This window comes from Lontra canadensis, unplaced genomic scaffold (genome assembly GCF_010015895.1).
Source record: "Lontra canadensis isolate GAN:19392208 unplaced genomic scaffold, GSC_riverotter_1.0 scaffold124, whole genome shotgun sequence".
Taxonomy (NCBI): Eukaryota; Metazoa; Chordata; class Mammalia; order Carnivora; family Mustelidae; genus Lontra; species Lontra canadensis.
In genome coordinates, this window is record NW_022631118.1 from 805164 (window position 1) to 818444 (window position 13281).

The 13281-nt window shown below is 38.7% G+C and overlaps 1 protein-coding gene across 11 annotated transcripts in view; it reads left to right on the forward strand.

The window, feature by feature from the left end:
- Positions 1 to 13281, forward strand: part of SETD5 (SET domain containing 5) — an 81477-nt gene that overhangs the window by 34077 nt on the left and 34119 nt on the right. For 2 of the 11 annotated variants that reach the window (XM_032841571.1, XM_032841575.1), the window contains exons 1-5: positions 7357 to 7549; positions 7831 to 7936; positions 8263 to 8471; positions 8810 to 8868; positions 9396 to 9574. In XM_032841571.1, coding sequence (XP_032697462.1) covers positions 7458 to 7549; positions 7831 to 7936; positions 8263 to 8471; positions 8810 to 8868; positions 9396 to 9574 — 645 coding nt within the window. In that variant the 5' untranslated portion in view covers positions 7357 to 7457. Of the gene's footprint in view, positions 1 to 2855; positions 3043 to 3860; positions 4086 to 7356; positions 7550 to 7830; positions 7937 to 8262; positions 8472 to 8575; positions 8617 to 8809; positions 8869 to 9395; positions 9575 to 10505; positions 10545 to 13281 lie in introns of those variants that run through there. The other 9 variants (XM_032841568.1, XM_032841569.1, XM_032841570.1 and 6 more) reach the window with 9 other exon arrangements.

The following is a 13281-nucleotide window of genomic DNA, read 5'->3' on the forward strand; positions in this document are numbered from 1 at the left end:
TTATCAAGTCTAGCTAGGTTGAGATTTCTTTTCTTTTTCTTTTTTTTTTTAAAGATTTTATTTATTTGTCAGAGAGAGGGAGAGAGAGCAAGCACAGGCAGACAGAATGGCAGGCAGAGGCAGAGGGAGAAGCAGGCTCCCTGCCGAGCAAGGAGCCCGATGCGGGACTCAATCCCAGGACGCTGGGATCATGACCTGAGCCGAAGGCAGCTGCTTAACCAACTGAGCCACCCAGGCGTCCCTAGGTTGAGATTTCTATAAGGAATGTGTTAATCATTTATTCACTCATTAAGGAAATTCTGTCTGTAATAATTTCCCCCATTTTTTCATTTTAGAATATCTTTTAAAAATTACTGTCAGAAAAATAACTATCAGCTTAAGTTTGTAAGTTGTCTTCTAGAAGCCTACTTTTTTTTAATGGACATAGAATAGTCATGGCTACGACAAAGGCTTTTTAATGGTGTTGGATAACTTTTTTTATCCTTTACTGAAAATGTAACGTGATTGAAATTCCTTTATTGGTTAAGGGGAGGTATGATTATTATCAGACTCTGTTCTGATTATCAAGCCAGGCATCTTCTGGGATTTTTGGTTTTTGTTTCTTCTTTTTAGTTCAAGTTACAGAGTGATACTAAAATTAGAGGAATAGTTGTAACCAACAATCCCCAATATTTAACTGTTTTTCAAGCATATTTGATAAGTATTCTCTTTTATTATTTGTAGATTTTATTTCATAATCTCCTAGAGGCTTGGAGGGTATACTGCCTAAATTTGTTTGAATATATTGTTAGAGAAAGGAAATATATTATGTGTTAGATGGGCCCAAAGAGTTATATTAGTCAATTCTCTTTTGTAAGCTGTGAAGAAACAATAGGAAATTTTCCCTTTTTCATTTCAGTCCCAAGTCTAGCACTGTGTCACCTCCAGATGTAGCAACTGGTGTCTTGCCTTCATCCAGATCTGGAGAGTCCTAGATCTTAATGAGATCCAGTTCTTTCAAAGTGTAGGTGCCAGAGAGGACTGCCTAGTTGATAGCTGTTTCTAGTATTCTAAAATAACACAAAAAGAGTAATATTATCTTTATGTGTTCTTAAAAATCTTGGCCTGATTCACTGTACATAATTGGTTTTCGTATTGACATTAATTGGCCTTATGTATCAAAATAAGATTTAGGCGTCTTACATGGTATGTCATTTAAAATTTGCACTAATTCTCTGGGTTAACTTAGTATTAGCTTAGTATCACGTACTTCTCATTTCATTAAATTTCTCTAATATAAATAATGGAATAATTATTTGTAAAATTGAGTAAAATAAGTAATTTATTTGTCTTAAGATGAATCAGCAAATCAATCATGACTCTTTTTGTAGTCCTTTATTAACTTGGGTCTTTACCATTCACACTGACTTTCTTCCCTCCCGCAGAAAATATTTCCGGTTTCTTTTTTTTTTTTTTTTTTTAAGATTTTTGTTTCTTTATTTGCTAGACAGAGATCACAAGTAGGCAGAGAGGCAGGCAGAGAAAGAAAGGGAAGCAGGCTCCCTGCTGAGCAGAGAGCCCTATGCGGGGCTCGATCCCAAGACCCCGGGATCATGACCTGAGCCAAAGGCTCAACTCACTGAGCCAGCCACCCAGGCGCCCCATCTGGTTTCATTCTTTAAGTAGTTTAATACAAACCCACTAATGTAAATTGTATAGAGTATACTTTTTTCCACTTTGCACCATACCTTCAAATCTCTTAATATACTCTTTTTTTTCCCCCCTTTATTCAGAGAGAGAGAGAGGAAGGGGTGGTTGGGGGAGAGGGAGAGAGAGAATCTTTTTTTTTTTTTTTTTAAAGATTTTATTTATTTTTCAGCGACAGAGGGAGAGCGAGCGAGCACAGGCAGACAGAGGCAGAGGGAGAAGCAGGCTCCCCGCCGAGCAAGGAGCCCGATGTGGGACTCGATCCCAGGATGCTGGGATCATGACCTGAGCCGAAGGCAGCCGCTTAACCAACTGAGCCACCCAGGCGTCCCAGAGAGAGAGAATCTTAAGCAGCCTCCACACTGAGTGTGGAGCCTGATGGCAGGAGTTGATCTCACGATGCTGAGATCATGACCTGAGCCACTCAGGCATCCTTCAGAGATTTTATCTTTTAAGAATCTCTACACCCAACTTGGGGCTTGACCTTAACACCCCTGAGATCTAGGAGTCACATGCTCTGAGTGAGCCAGGTGTCCCGCTCTCTTAATGTACTTTAACTTTTTATACTTTAGTAATTTGTGAGTCTTTTTCTTCCCAGATTCCACTGGTTATGGTCAGTCACTCAAGGTATCTTACTGCTTTTTCATAGAAGATTTTCTAACCTTTATTATGAAACTACTCTTTACAGTTTATGTTTTTATTTATACTTAGCAGTGGATTGAATTGAAATGAAATGAAAATAAGCATAACTTTTGCTACCTCACTTTGTAGAATATAAATGTAGTATGCAATAAAATAGGTCAATGTGTAGATCCTTTGCTGTACTTGTTTATATTTATCCCTTAAAAGACTTATTAAAAAAATGGAAAAATAGGGGCACCTGGGTAGCTCACTTGGTTGAGTATCACACTCTTGGTTTTGGCTCAGGTTGTGATCTTGGGCATAAGATTGAGCTCCATGTTGGGCTCTGTGCTCAGTGGGAGTCTACTTTAGGTTTCATTCTCCCCATTTCCCTCTGCCCCTCCCCCACTAGTACTGGTACATTCTCTTGCTCTCTCTTTCAAACACCTAAATCTTTTTTAATAAATAAAAATGGGAAAATACTCAGTATCATTTAGATTAAATGTAAAGAACTATCTGGTTATTAGATATGTTCCTTTTCTGTGCAGGATTCCTCATGTCCATAACATGTTGGTTAAGACTGTGCAGCTCACCCCCACTCTCAGAGTGGCCAGTCTCCATTAATTGGACCCGGTGATTTCCACTCTCTGCTGTATTGGACGTCATGAGCATTGCAATCCCTCTGGGAGTCACCACACCAGATACATCCTACTCAGATATGGCTGCTGGATCAGAGTAAGTGCTACTTTCTGGGTAGTAGGTGCGTTACCAGTTTGTGTGGAGATAACTTTCTTATGGGCATCTAATAATAAGTACACAGTATTTTCTAAACCCGAGTCTAACCCACCATAAATGACATTAGGCCTTTCCCTTTTTGCCCGTAGAAGTTGGAGGGGAAAAAAAGAGTTAGAAAGGGGAGGAAAAGAATGGGGGAGGGGGGTTCTTAGTAAATAATATAATTGAATTAAATTTGCACAGTAGTGATTACATTTTCATTTGTTTTGATGGGTGGGGAAGATTGAAATAAAGTAGGTGTCACTACGTGCTTCTGTAGAGTTAATGATTAGTCTGAGGAGGGAGATGAGGAGTTCTCTCCAACTGATTTTCCTTGAAGGCCTCTTCCTATGTACTTCTCACTGTTCTAGAGTAAAGGGGCTAAAACTTTATATGGGCAGGTTACTTAGAACTTCTCCTATTTGGGGTAGAAAACATTGAAAGTAGTGTCATCTGTTTTTATATAATATTCATTGCCTAGAAAGAGGACCTTCAAAATCAGTGGTACCAAACTTTTTTTTCAGCTAAGAGCAGCTTTAGGAATTCAGAGTTTGTCGAAAAGCCCAATCCCTAAAATAGACTCTCAATTCTTGAAGAATTTAAATACCAAATGGCAATGAAGGTAGGCCTTCATTATAAAACTTTATATATTATTCACAGTTTAAAAAATTTTAGCCTTTTGTATCCCTTCTCTTTTAAGTTGTCCAAGATTCCCCCTGCTCACAGATTCCCCCTTTTGTCCTTTTACCTCCCTTGTACCCAATCTTCCTTGCTTACAGAAAGGAAGTGGAAGCCCCCTACCTTTCAAGACGAAGTGGCACTACACCAGGATGTGAAAGTCCAGCGAAAGAGACCCAAGGGGCCTAGGGGGCAGCACACCCCCAGAAGCCAAGTCTATTCCAGGCAGTACCAGGGATTAGGGTCTGGGCTGGAAAAATCCTGGTGTTTTGAATATGTTCAGGTCCAGTTCAGACTCTTGATCCCACAGCCACTTCTTGAGTGAGGTGGGTGTTGCTCTAATTCCCCTGTTTCTCTTGCCATTTTCATAGTCCCTGGGGATTCTTCCCCCTTCAGCAAAGCAAAGCAACTGTACCAGAGCTCTGGGTTCAACTGCATCCCTGATTAATAGTGGTTTTCTTCCTTAAAACTGAGAATATAGTAAAGAGCATGTATATTTTCTTTACAAAGCCACCTAGGATTACTTAACTGTCTGTTGTCTTCCTTAAAGAGGAAGACTTAAAATGGAGCTACTCCAAGAAGCAGTATACTATATTCTTGGGTAGTCAAGAACTGAACGTTTTTGGCCTTATTCCCATATAAAAAGGAAGATGGAGGGTGGGGAATGGGAAGGGTTGAATTGTGTTCCTTCCAGGGCTTTTTTTCCTGTTTTGTTTTGTTTTTATTTTTTTGCATGCCTGAGAGATTCAGTTATGCTGGCAGCTGAGACTTTTCAAGTTTGTAACTGTTTCCCAGATACTTAAAAAAATCTTCCTGCATTAAGAACTATAATTGTATAGTGTTAACAGATTTTTTATAAAGTCAACCACTGCCTCTTACATAAATTGTCTAATAAACTACACAGGTAGACAGCATTAACATTTGTGAAAATTTCAACAGAGAGATTAAAGCAATGACTTTGGGACTAGTAGAGAAAAAAACCTAAAGCAGTTGTTCTTAAAACTGGTGTTTTTCCCAGAGTGCAGAGATGACCACCCATAAATGCTGCTAGGGAGTCAGAAGTATTTGCAGACTTTTGGCCTAAAAACTTGACTCTGATGTTTCTATTTCCTGAAACGTTTTCATCTGTAATTTCTGGACAGATTTCTGATACTGTTGTTACACAGTTACTCATTTAGTATTTCCATAAAGCAAGAGAATCTCAGCAATTAGCTTATGTACCATTCTGTTGCATTTTAGATGATGTTTTAATGTTTCACCATGCATATTCCACTGTCATGCATATTCCGCTGTTCTGGGCACTCTAAAATTAAACTTGTGTGAAAGGCAACATACTAAACTGAGTAAAAGACCTAGACCTTATCTCATGGGATTTTAAATCTGATAATAAGAGGAGGCATTATGCATTTTTTATGTATTTGTAGGAGAACCTCTAGATAATAAAAGCAAGGATTTTTCTGAATTTACAGTTCTCCCATAAATAATTTTTAGACATTTTCCAAGAGGTAGCATTATAGCAGCAGGTTGCATGTTGTATTTAAAACACAATTGATGCAATATCTGTTGTTAGCATGGCTTCCGTGTATGTGCCCAGCTGTCATAGTAGTTCAGACGTAGGCTATAGTTACATTTGCATAAAATGGTTGGCTAATAAGGAAATGTAATCCTAACAGTCTAGATTTTTAATCCATATTTTGAAATAGAGATAAGAGCTGATATATATGTCAAGAAATATTCTAGGAAATTGTAGAGTTATTGATGAATATGTGACTATTTAATTGATAGCCAGCATGAAAATTGCGGAGTTTCCTTTTCAAAAGACATGAGGTTAAATTTTAATACTTGGCACGCATAGCTATATATTAAACGCTGTGCTTTACTAGAAAGTATTGTCCAGTGGGATGGCCTTTTAACCTCCACAAAACACATTTTATTTTTATTCCCTAGACTTGCACATGAAGTGCATATGTTCATATTTACCCAGTTTGGAGATGGGTAAGATACAACCAACATAGCTCCATCTCCATGGCCATCTTTTATTTCATGCCACTTTCCTTTTTCCCGTCCAGAAAAATTCCATTTCTAATAAACAGCTGCCATATTTCACCCCATGTGTTCAGTGGTACAAAATCTCTTATATAAAATATGTACAGCTTTTTTGGAATACTTATTTACTGAATTAACAGTGTTGAAAGTTATTACTTTCTCTTAACTGTCCATCATAGAAACTAAATTCTGCCTTCATTTTATTAATGCTTGTTTCCCTTCAGTTTCATTTAGGAAACCCCACCTGTTTCCTAATACTCAGAGCTGATTGCCTCTCAGTGAGCCATGTCAGATCATCCTTTCTCAAGAATACTGACCTGCATTCTTGATGTACCCCCACCCCAGTTCCCATTTTGCAGACACTCTTAAAGAATAAAATGCATGCACTTCACTAACAGAATACTTTCCTATGTCTAAAGTTCTTCTTCACCTAGAAATTACCTTTGCTGTTATTAATAAGATCCCTTCTCACAGTTTTGGAGCATATAACTGGGTGAGTTGGATATATCTCAGAATTTTCTTTTATCCCTCACTTCTCAGCTGACATTGCACCACATTGAACTGCACAGTTTATTCCTGCCGAATAATGTGTATTGTATACTTGAAAGCAGGAAAAACGTATGTTCCTTAAAGCAAACCACGCATTATTTGATTCCCTAAAAGACCCTTTGATCTCTAAAGCTGAGTTATTTGTGTCCTTGGAGTTTCTGATTTGTGAATCTGTTATAGTTAATTTAAATGACAGATAATCCATTACTGAGTTCAGCAAAGTCATACAATTGCATTCCTTAATAATCTTTCAAAATTCCCAAAAACTTGAATCAAGTAACAATCAGAGTAAAGAGTTCTTATTTTCCCCAAAACTTGTGTTTTGTCCTTTGTTACCTATGCCTTTTTATTATCATGTAAAGGCTTACAATTAAATTTCTAAATGTGAACACATTTATAATGTTTTTATATTAAATTATACTTGAACAGTTTGCTTTCCATTCAGTGAGGGTAAAAAGATATCACACCAGGCTTCTCAACAAGCCTGGCTACTTAAAATTTCATATCATTTTCTTGGAATATAGAATGTTAACCTGGTTTTCCAAACCAGACAGGCACAGTGGAAAGAGCACAGGACTTGGAATTAGACATTGTTTCAAATTCTGGCTCTGTCAGTGTGTAACCTTGGTGATGTCACGTAATCTCACCACCTCAACTTTTCCTTCTATAAAAATGGGGTGCTATTTACCATGTTTACTAGTTGTAGAGTAAATGAATTAATGTATATAAAAGCATCTAGAAAATAATGGGAGATTCAGAATGGTAGCCACAACTCCTCTTATTATTTGTCAATAAACAATAACCTCTGATTACAGTTTTGAATATTTTGAAGTTCTGTGGTATTACCATGCAGCTGTTAAGTAATTGTGTCCTTGATATGCTTGCATGTCATTGATGGATGAGAAATTATTTCTCTAATATTTCAAAGGTTTTTGGGGGTTCATCAAGATGAGAGGTATGATAAATATAAGATGCCATTGTTTTTACCTGTACTTTCTTCAGGGTATCCTGTCTTGGTAGTGAATGGAAGAGGGCCTGGTCCCTGGGGCAGTGCAGAAGGCACTTTCATCATCTCACTCACTGCAAATGTCATGTGAGGTTTCATGGAAGTATTAAGAGATCCAATTAAGAAGAATAGTTCTGAGTCTAAACCAGCCCAGAGTGGCTTCTCTAGGGGAAACTCCCTGCTCAGCTGGTACGTTTGTGTTTGTCATTAGGGACACCTTGTATTCCAGGTGCCTGCCTTGAGACATCTGCCTGTACTGGCTTCATGTTACACACAAATTCACATTTAATAACACTCCTGTTATTTATAGGCTTAGTTATGTTAATCAGATTGTTTCACTGAGTTCCTTCTCTTATTCTAGTGGCTGGTGGTTGTGGAAAGAGGAGGGGTTAGCATGGGAAGTTAAAAGGCTTAGTTTAAGGGAAGATTAGGTGTTATGCTATCATGCGTTGCTTTTCGCCTTTGTGCAGCCCTGAATCTGTGGAGGCTAGTCCAGCAGTTAATGAGAAGAGCGTGTATTCCACTCATAATTATGGGACCACTCAGAGGCATGGGTGTCGAGGACTGCCTTATGCTGTGAGTATGCATTTGTTTCTCTCCAGAGCAGTGATCTTCCTGGAGTGTAATCCATTCTTATACATTGTGACTTTCTTGAAATGTTTATATGCAGCATGACGAAGTTGCCCCTTTTGCACTTCCCTGCCTCCAGCGGACGTCTAGCCCTGCATCATTGTTCTTGTTTTTATGTCCCAGTTGACCTTGGCATTTTGTTTTATCACTTTCCTGGTTGAAGCCAAAAAACAAAGGGTACTACTTTCTTCTTTCTTTCCATATGTACCATACTTTAGGGGAGAGAGGGGCCAGTGTTTGGACACTGTTGATTTAAAAAATCTTATTTTCAGGATCATAATTACGGAGCCCCTCCTCCTCCGACACCTCCTGCTTCTCCCCCTGTCCAGACGATCATCCCTCGTTCTGACCTGAATGGCCTGCCGTCGCCCGTAGAGGAACGCTGTGGAGACAGCCCGAACTCGGAAGGAGAGACTGTTCCTACCTGGTGTCCTTGTGGTCTTTCTCAGGATGGCTTCCTTCTCAACTGTGACAAGTGCAGGTAAGATCATGCTCCATCGCAGTTTAAGCCTGGGTTGCTGGGATTAGGGTTTCTTGTTAGTAGGGAAAAGCTCAAAGTATTCTTTCTTGTGTTTGTTAATGTAGATGATTCCTTAGTGCTCCTTGGCTCGAATTCTCTGCACTAGGTGAGAATTGCTGACAACAAGGAATGAGAGATTGATGTTAAAGCTATTGAATTTGATATGAAATTTAATGTCCTGGAAACATTTGGTAGGTGGGAGGAAGGGGGTAGTATATGCAGAGACACTTCTCCCATGTGTGCAACGATGTGCTGCATGCTGTTGGAAGGACTACTTTAAGTTTATTTTCCCTCTTTAGGGGAATGAGCAGGGGGAAGGTTATTAGACTTCATCGGCGGAAGCAGGACAACATATCAGGTGAGCCAAAAATGGGTTGGGCCCATGTTTTGACAGATAAATATTTTGTGATTTAAACAATCATCTCCAGAACTCCTGTTAAGTCCCCATGGTCCCAGCTTTTCATGGAAAGAGAAAGCAGTTCTCTCACACAACTTCTGTGTAATTGTCTTGTTGTGAATTAACATCTCCAGAAACAACATTTTAGCCCCAGAACAATCAAAATATTCCTTGTGAACACACATACCAAATAAGACAGATCCTTTTTCTGTGTTAACACATTGAGATGATGGAGCTTGGGGACTTCGTACAAGGGGGGAAAATATATCAATATCGAACAGAGTTTCTCTGCTTGATGCCAGTGATACAGAAAGAACCTTGTTTTCCTAAGAAAGGTGGGTATTTTTGTTCTACACATGACAGAGTTAATGGAAGTTAATGACTTCCTGAATATGGACAAGGAATAAAGATAAAGTAATAAGCTGCTTTTAAAATGCGCTTGGACACTATTTGTACAACATGTGAACTATGAAATAACTTTTTTTCAGGTGGGGATAGCAGTGCAACAGAAAGCTGGGATGAGGAGCTTTCTCCTTCCACTGTGTTGTACACAGCAACACAGCACACACCTACAAGCATCACCTTAACTGTTAGAAGAACCAAACCCAAGAAGCGGAAGAAGAGTCCAGAAAAGGGTCGCACAGCAGCAAAGACGAAGAAAATCAAGGTATGGAGGGTAAAAGTATCTTAAATAGAAATATGTCTGAAATAGCCCAAATTTTGGACCAAGAAGGTGCCAAAATTCTTTTAAGAAGTGTTTGATCCAGATGTTTGAAGGGCCACTTTTGCTCTGCTTGCAAAAATCGGCTAATCTATGTTGTGAACATGTAGATCAACCTCTCTTCTGCCACTCCATACCATCACAACTGGCACAAAGTTTCTTCTACTCCAAACCCCATCCCAGATATGAAATCCCAGCCCCATCTGGCCAAGCCTGTATGTGCTGCAGCCTCCGATCTAGGCTTCCACTATCCTTCATTATCTCCCCACCTCCTCAGTCCCGAGGCATAGTCTGAAATTCTTATCCTGCCCACCTCATGTCATTGGGTTGATTGTTTTTTCCTTGTTTGAAAAAAGTTAGGAAACATCTCTTGAATGATCTAGGCTTCCTCAGTGTTGTGGTCACTTTCCTGTATTCTCAACTAAAAGGTCTCCAGGAGAAACCTCTTCTATTTTGTGTTCTTTCTTCCCCATCGTGGCAACTTTGTTGCTCCTAGGTGACTTGTCCACCCCTTGTTAAGGGGATTGGTCTTTGTTTTCTTCTTAATTTCAAAACTGGTAAATCTGCAACCTTACAAAATGTTTTTATTTACTTTTTCTTTTGGTGTCAGGGGTGCATATAGGATTTAAGTGATGCATGCTCTTCCCTGTTAATTACTTAGATTCACCATGGAAAGAGAGTTAGCCTCAAAGTTCACTGGCCTTGAGCTACCCCTTTTCTTGATAATAGTGTGGGGGTTTCCATTGTATTTGTTACCTAGGGAAAGGGGACAGACTAAAACACTAGTTCTTGCCTTAGTTTTAGTCTCAGATAGGTATAACTGTCATTCTTGGTACCAAGTTTTGTTTTGTTCTACTTGTTTTCCTCTTTGGGATAGGCATTTCGAGAGGGATCCCGGAAGTCCTTGCGGATGAAGGTAAGGGGTATTCTTCCCTGATGCTGTGTTTTATACTTCACTGTGATCTTGCATTTTGGTCAGCTTCTTTCCTGACATTGATGGTCTGGGAATCTTGGACTCTGCTTTTTGTTAGTTTGTAATTGTTGCCATTCAGTTTTCGTAGAGCCTTTCTCCAAAGTAGGTTTTCTTGGCCATTTTCTGAAATATTTTCCCTTTCTGTAATCAGCCTTATTTACTGGTTTTTCATTAGCCGCTTTTCTGAGGGGAGGGGGTGGTGACAGGGGGTAAGTGACATTTACTAAACAAAATGGGGGCTGATGTTTTCTGTCCTTCTAATTGGCCTCCACCTCAGGACTGAGGTTTTTCTAGTGATACAGGATCTCTTTTGCACCCACCCTACCACCACGTGGGCTTTAATAACCAGTTGGGAGGGTAAATTTCATCAGTTAGGAAGGTAGTATTATCGATAGGAATTACTCTTACTGGAATTACTTCGTTTTGAACTGTATTTTTCCTGGCATATCTATTTGGTATAGAAAATTCAAATGATGCTAATGTGTTTCTTTTCTTCAGTTACCAAATGAAAGTGCTTATAAGGTGATACTGGGTGGTGGTTGGAGAATTGAGAAATTACCTGCAATGGTTTAAAAGGACTTTTAAGTACTGGGTGATAAAGAACAGTTTTCCCAAAGGAGATTTGATTTTACTGTCTGGTATCTTCCTTTACCTGTGTATATGTAGGAGGACAGCATAGCTCCCAGTTGGCTTCAAAACATTTACTTAGAATTAAAATCTAATTTAATTCTGTAAGAATTCCTATCCCTAAATGTGTAAATAATAAAAAGCAGGATCTTTGCTGTTGACAGTTATATGGCATAAACATTAAAATCTTAATAAGGAAAAGTTTTATTGAGGTTAATATACATAAGTATATACGGAACACTAATACAGCTGATGTTAATATAGATCATAGGTGACCCTTTATCTAAAATTTGAAGGCCTCACCTAGCATATACCTATAAAACAGACTTGTACATATCTGTAAAAGCAATGGGAGAGGACTCGGAGCCCAAGAGCATCAGAGTCCTGGGATGTCTTGTAACACAGCCTAATTGTTTTGTTTTGTTTTGTTTTGTTTGCTAGATTTGTCTTCTGTAAGAAATTACAATTGCCTTAACTACCCCCTTTATTTTTGTCTCATTTGCTTAGAGGGTATCTTAAATAGACTTATGGGGCAGACATAGCCCTGACCACAGCTGTTAAGGCCTTTTCTCTTTTATCAGCTAACTGTTTAACTTGCCTCCAAGTGTTCAAAACCTTTTTGAAAGCTATTGACTGGCTGCCTCTGAAAACTATTTATAAACCTCTCTACATGTAAATACTGCTTGCATTTTCAAGATGTTGACAGTCCCACAGGCATCTTAAAATTTAAATAATAAAAATAATTAGTTTATTTTGATTCTCAAATCAGAATTCTAAGTTGGGTTACAAATTTGTACTCAATTCATTATTAGTAAGAACACCACCAAAGATTTGGTTGGGAGCCATAAGGATGGGAAGTATTTATCATTTAGATTTCTAATCCCAAAATCAAAAGCTTGTCTACTGGAGACTGCTCTTAACCACTAAATGCCAGTAACACATACACCCAGGTGTGGTAGTCAAAAATGACTTCAGATACTACCAAATGTCTTCTGGGGACAGAAATCACCTCTGCTTGAGAACCATGCTTTAAACACATGGAGTTAGGTTCTTGAGTACCCAGAAGAACGGGAAAGCAGAGTAGTGAGAGTTGTATTAGTGAACAACAGCTAGTAATGTGACAGTGGCTTCCAGTATACGTTAAGTGTTGTAAGTCATTGGTTTAGTGATCACTACTGAATGCTTAAACCTGGGAATACTGTTTGGGCTCTCCTATTCCCCAGTCTGATAAGCACTCTTACATCTCAGGTTTTGAACTTTTCTATTGCTTAGCTGCTCCTGATACCTCAAGCAGGTGATACTGTGTTCTCAGTGTGTTGGCCTCAGATGTTTCTTAGATTCCTTTGTATATTGTTCATTCTTTTGGACTCTGGTGAGAAGGGTAGAAAACAAAGGCATTAATTTTTTCCTTTCATTTCCCTGTTCCTTGGGGAAAGGATGGTAGACAAAAGTCAATCATAAACAATGACACAAAAGTGAAAGAAAGCAGTTGTGAAGGTAGACTTAAATTTTTACTGTGTCATTCATGGAAAGTATATCTTAATGCCTCAATTTGCAACTTGAGTGTGGACATGGATTTGCAAGTAGCTTTGGTACTATGGTATCTTTTCCTTCTAGTCATCACTGTTACGATATCATCACTATCAGTGTTGGTTTTGTTTTCTGATGATGCTTTAAGTCTTTAACACCATGGAGGAGAACATGTGTCAGATTTAAGCTGTGTCTCTGTATCTCAGACATAAAAACTGTCTGTTTAGGATAATGTTATTGAGATAAAATAATCTTTTCTCAGTATTGTCACCATAGAAGACAGTGGTTTTCCTAGAGAAGTAGAGCAGAGTACCTCCCAGCATTTACTACACTCCATTTATGCACTCCCCTGCCCCCACCTTACCTCCTCAGAGTACAGCTGTATAAACTGTCAGAAATAGAGTGCTAGAAAGATATACTCCAAAATGATGACTTTGTCTCTGGGAAACAAGATCACGGGTTATTTATTTGGGTCACATGTATTTTTAGAATGAACATGTATTAATTGCATAATGAAAATAAT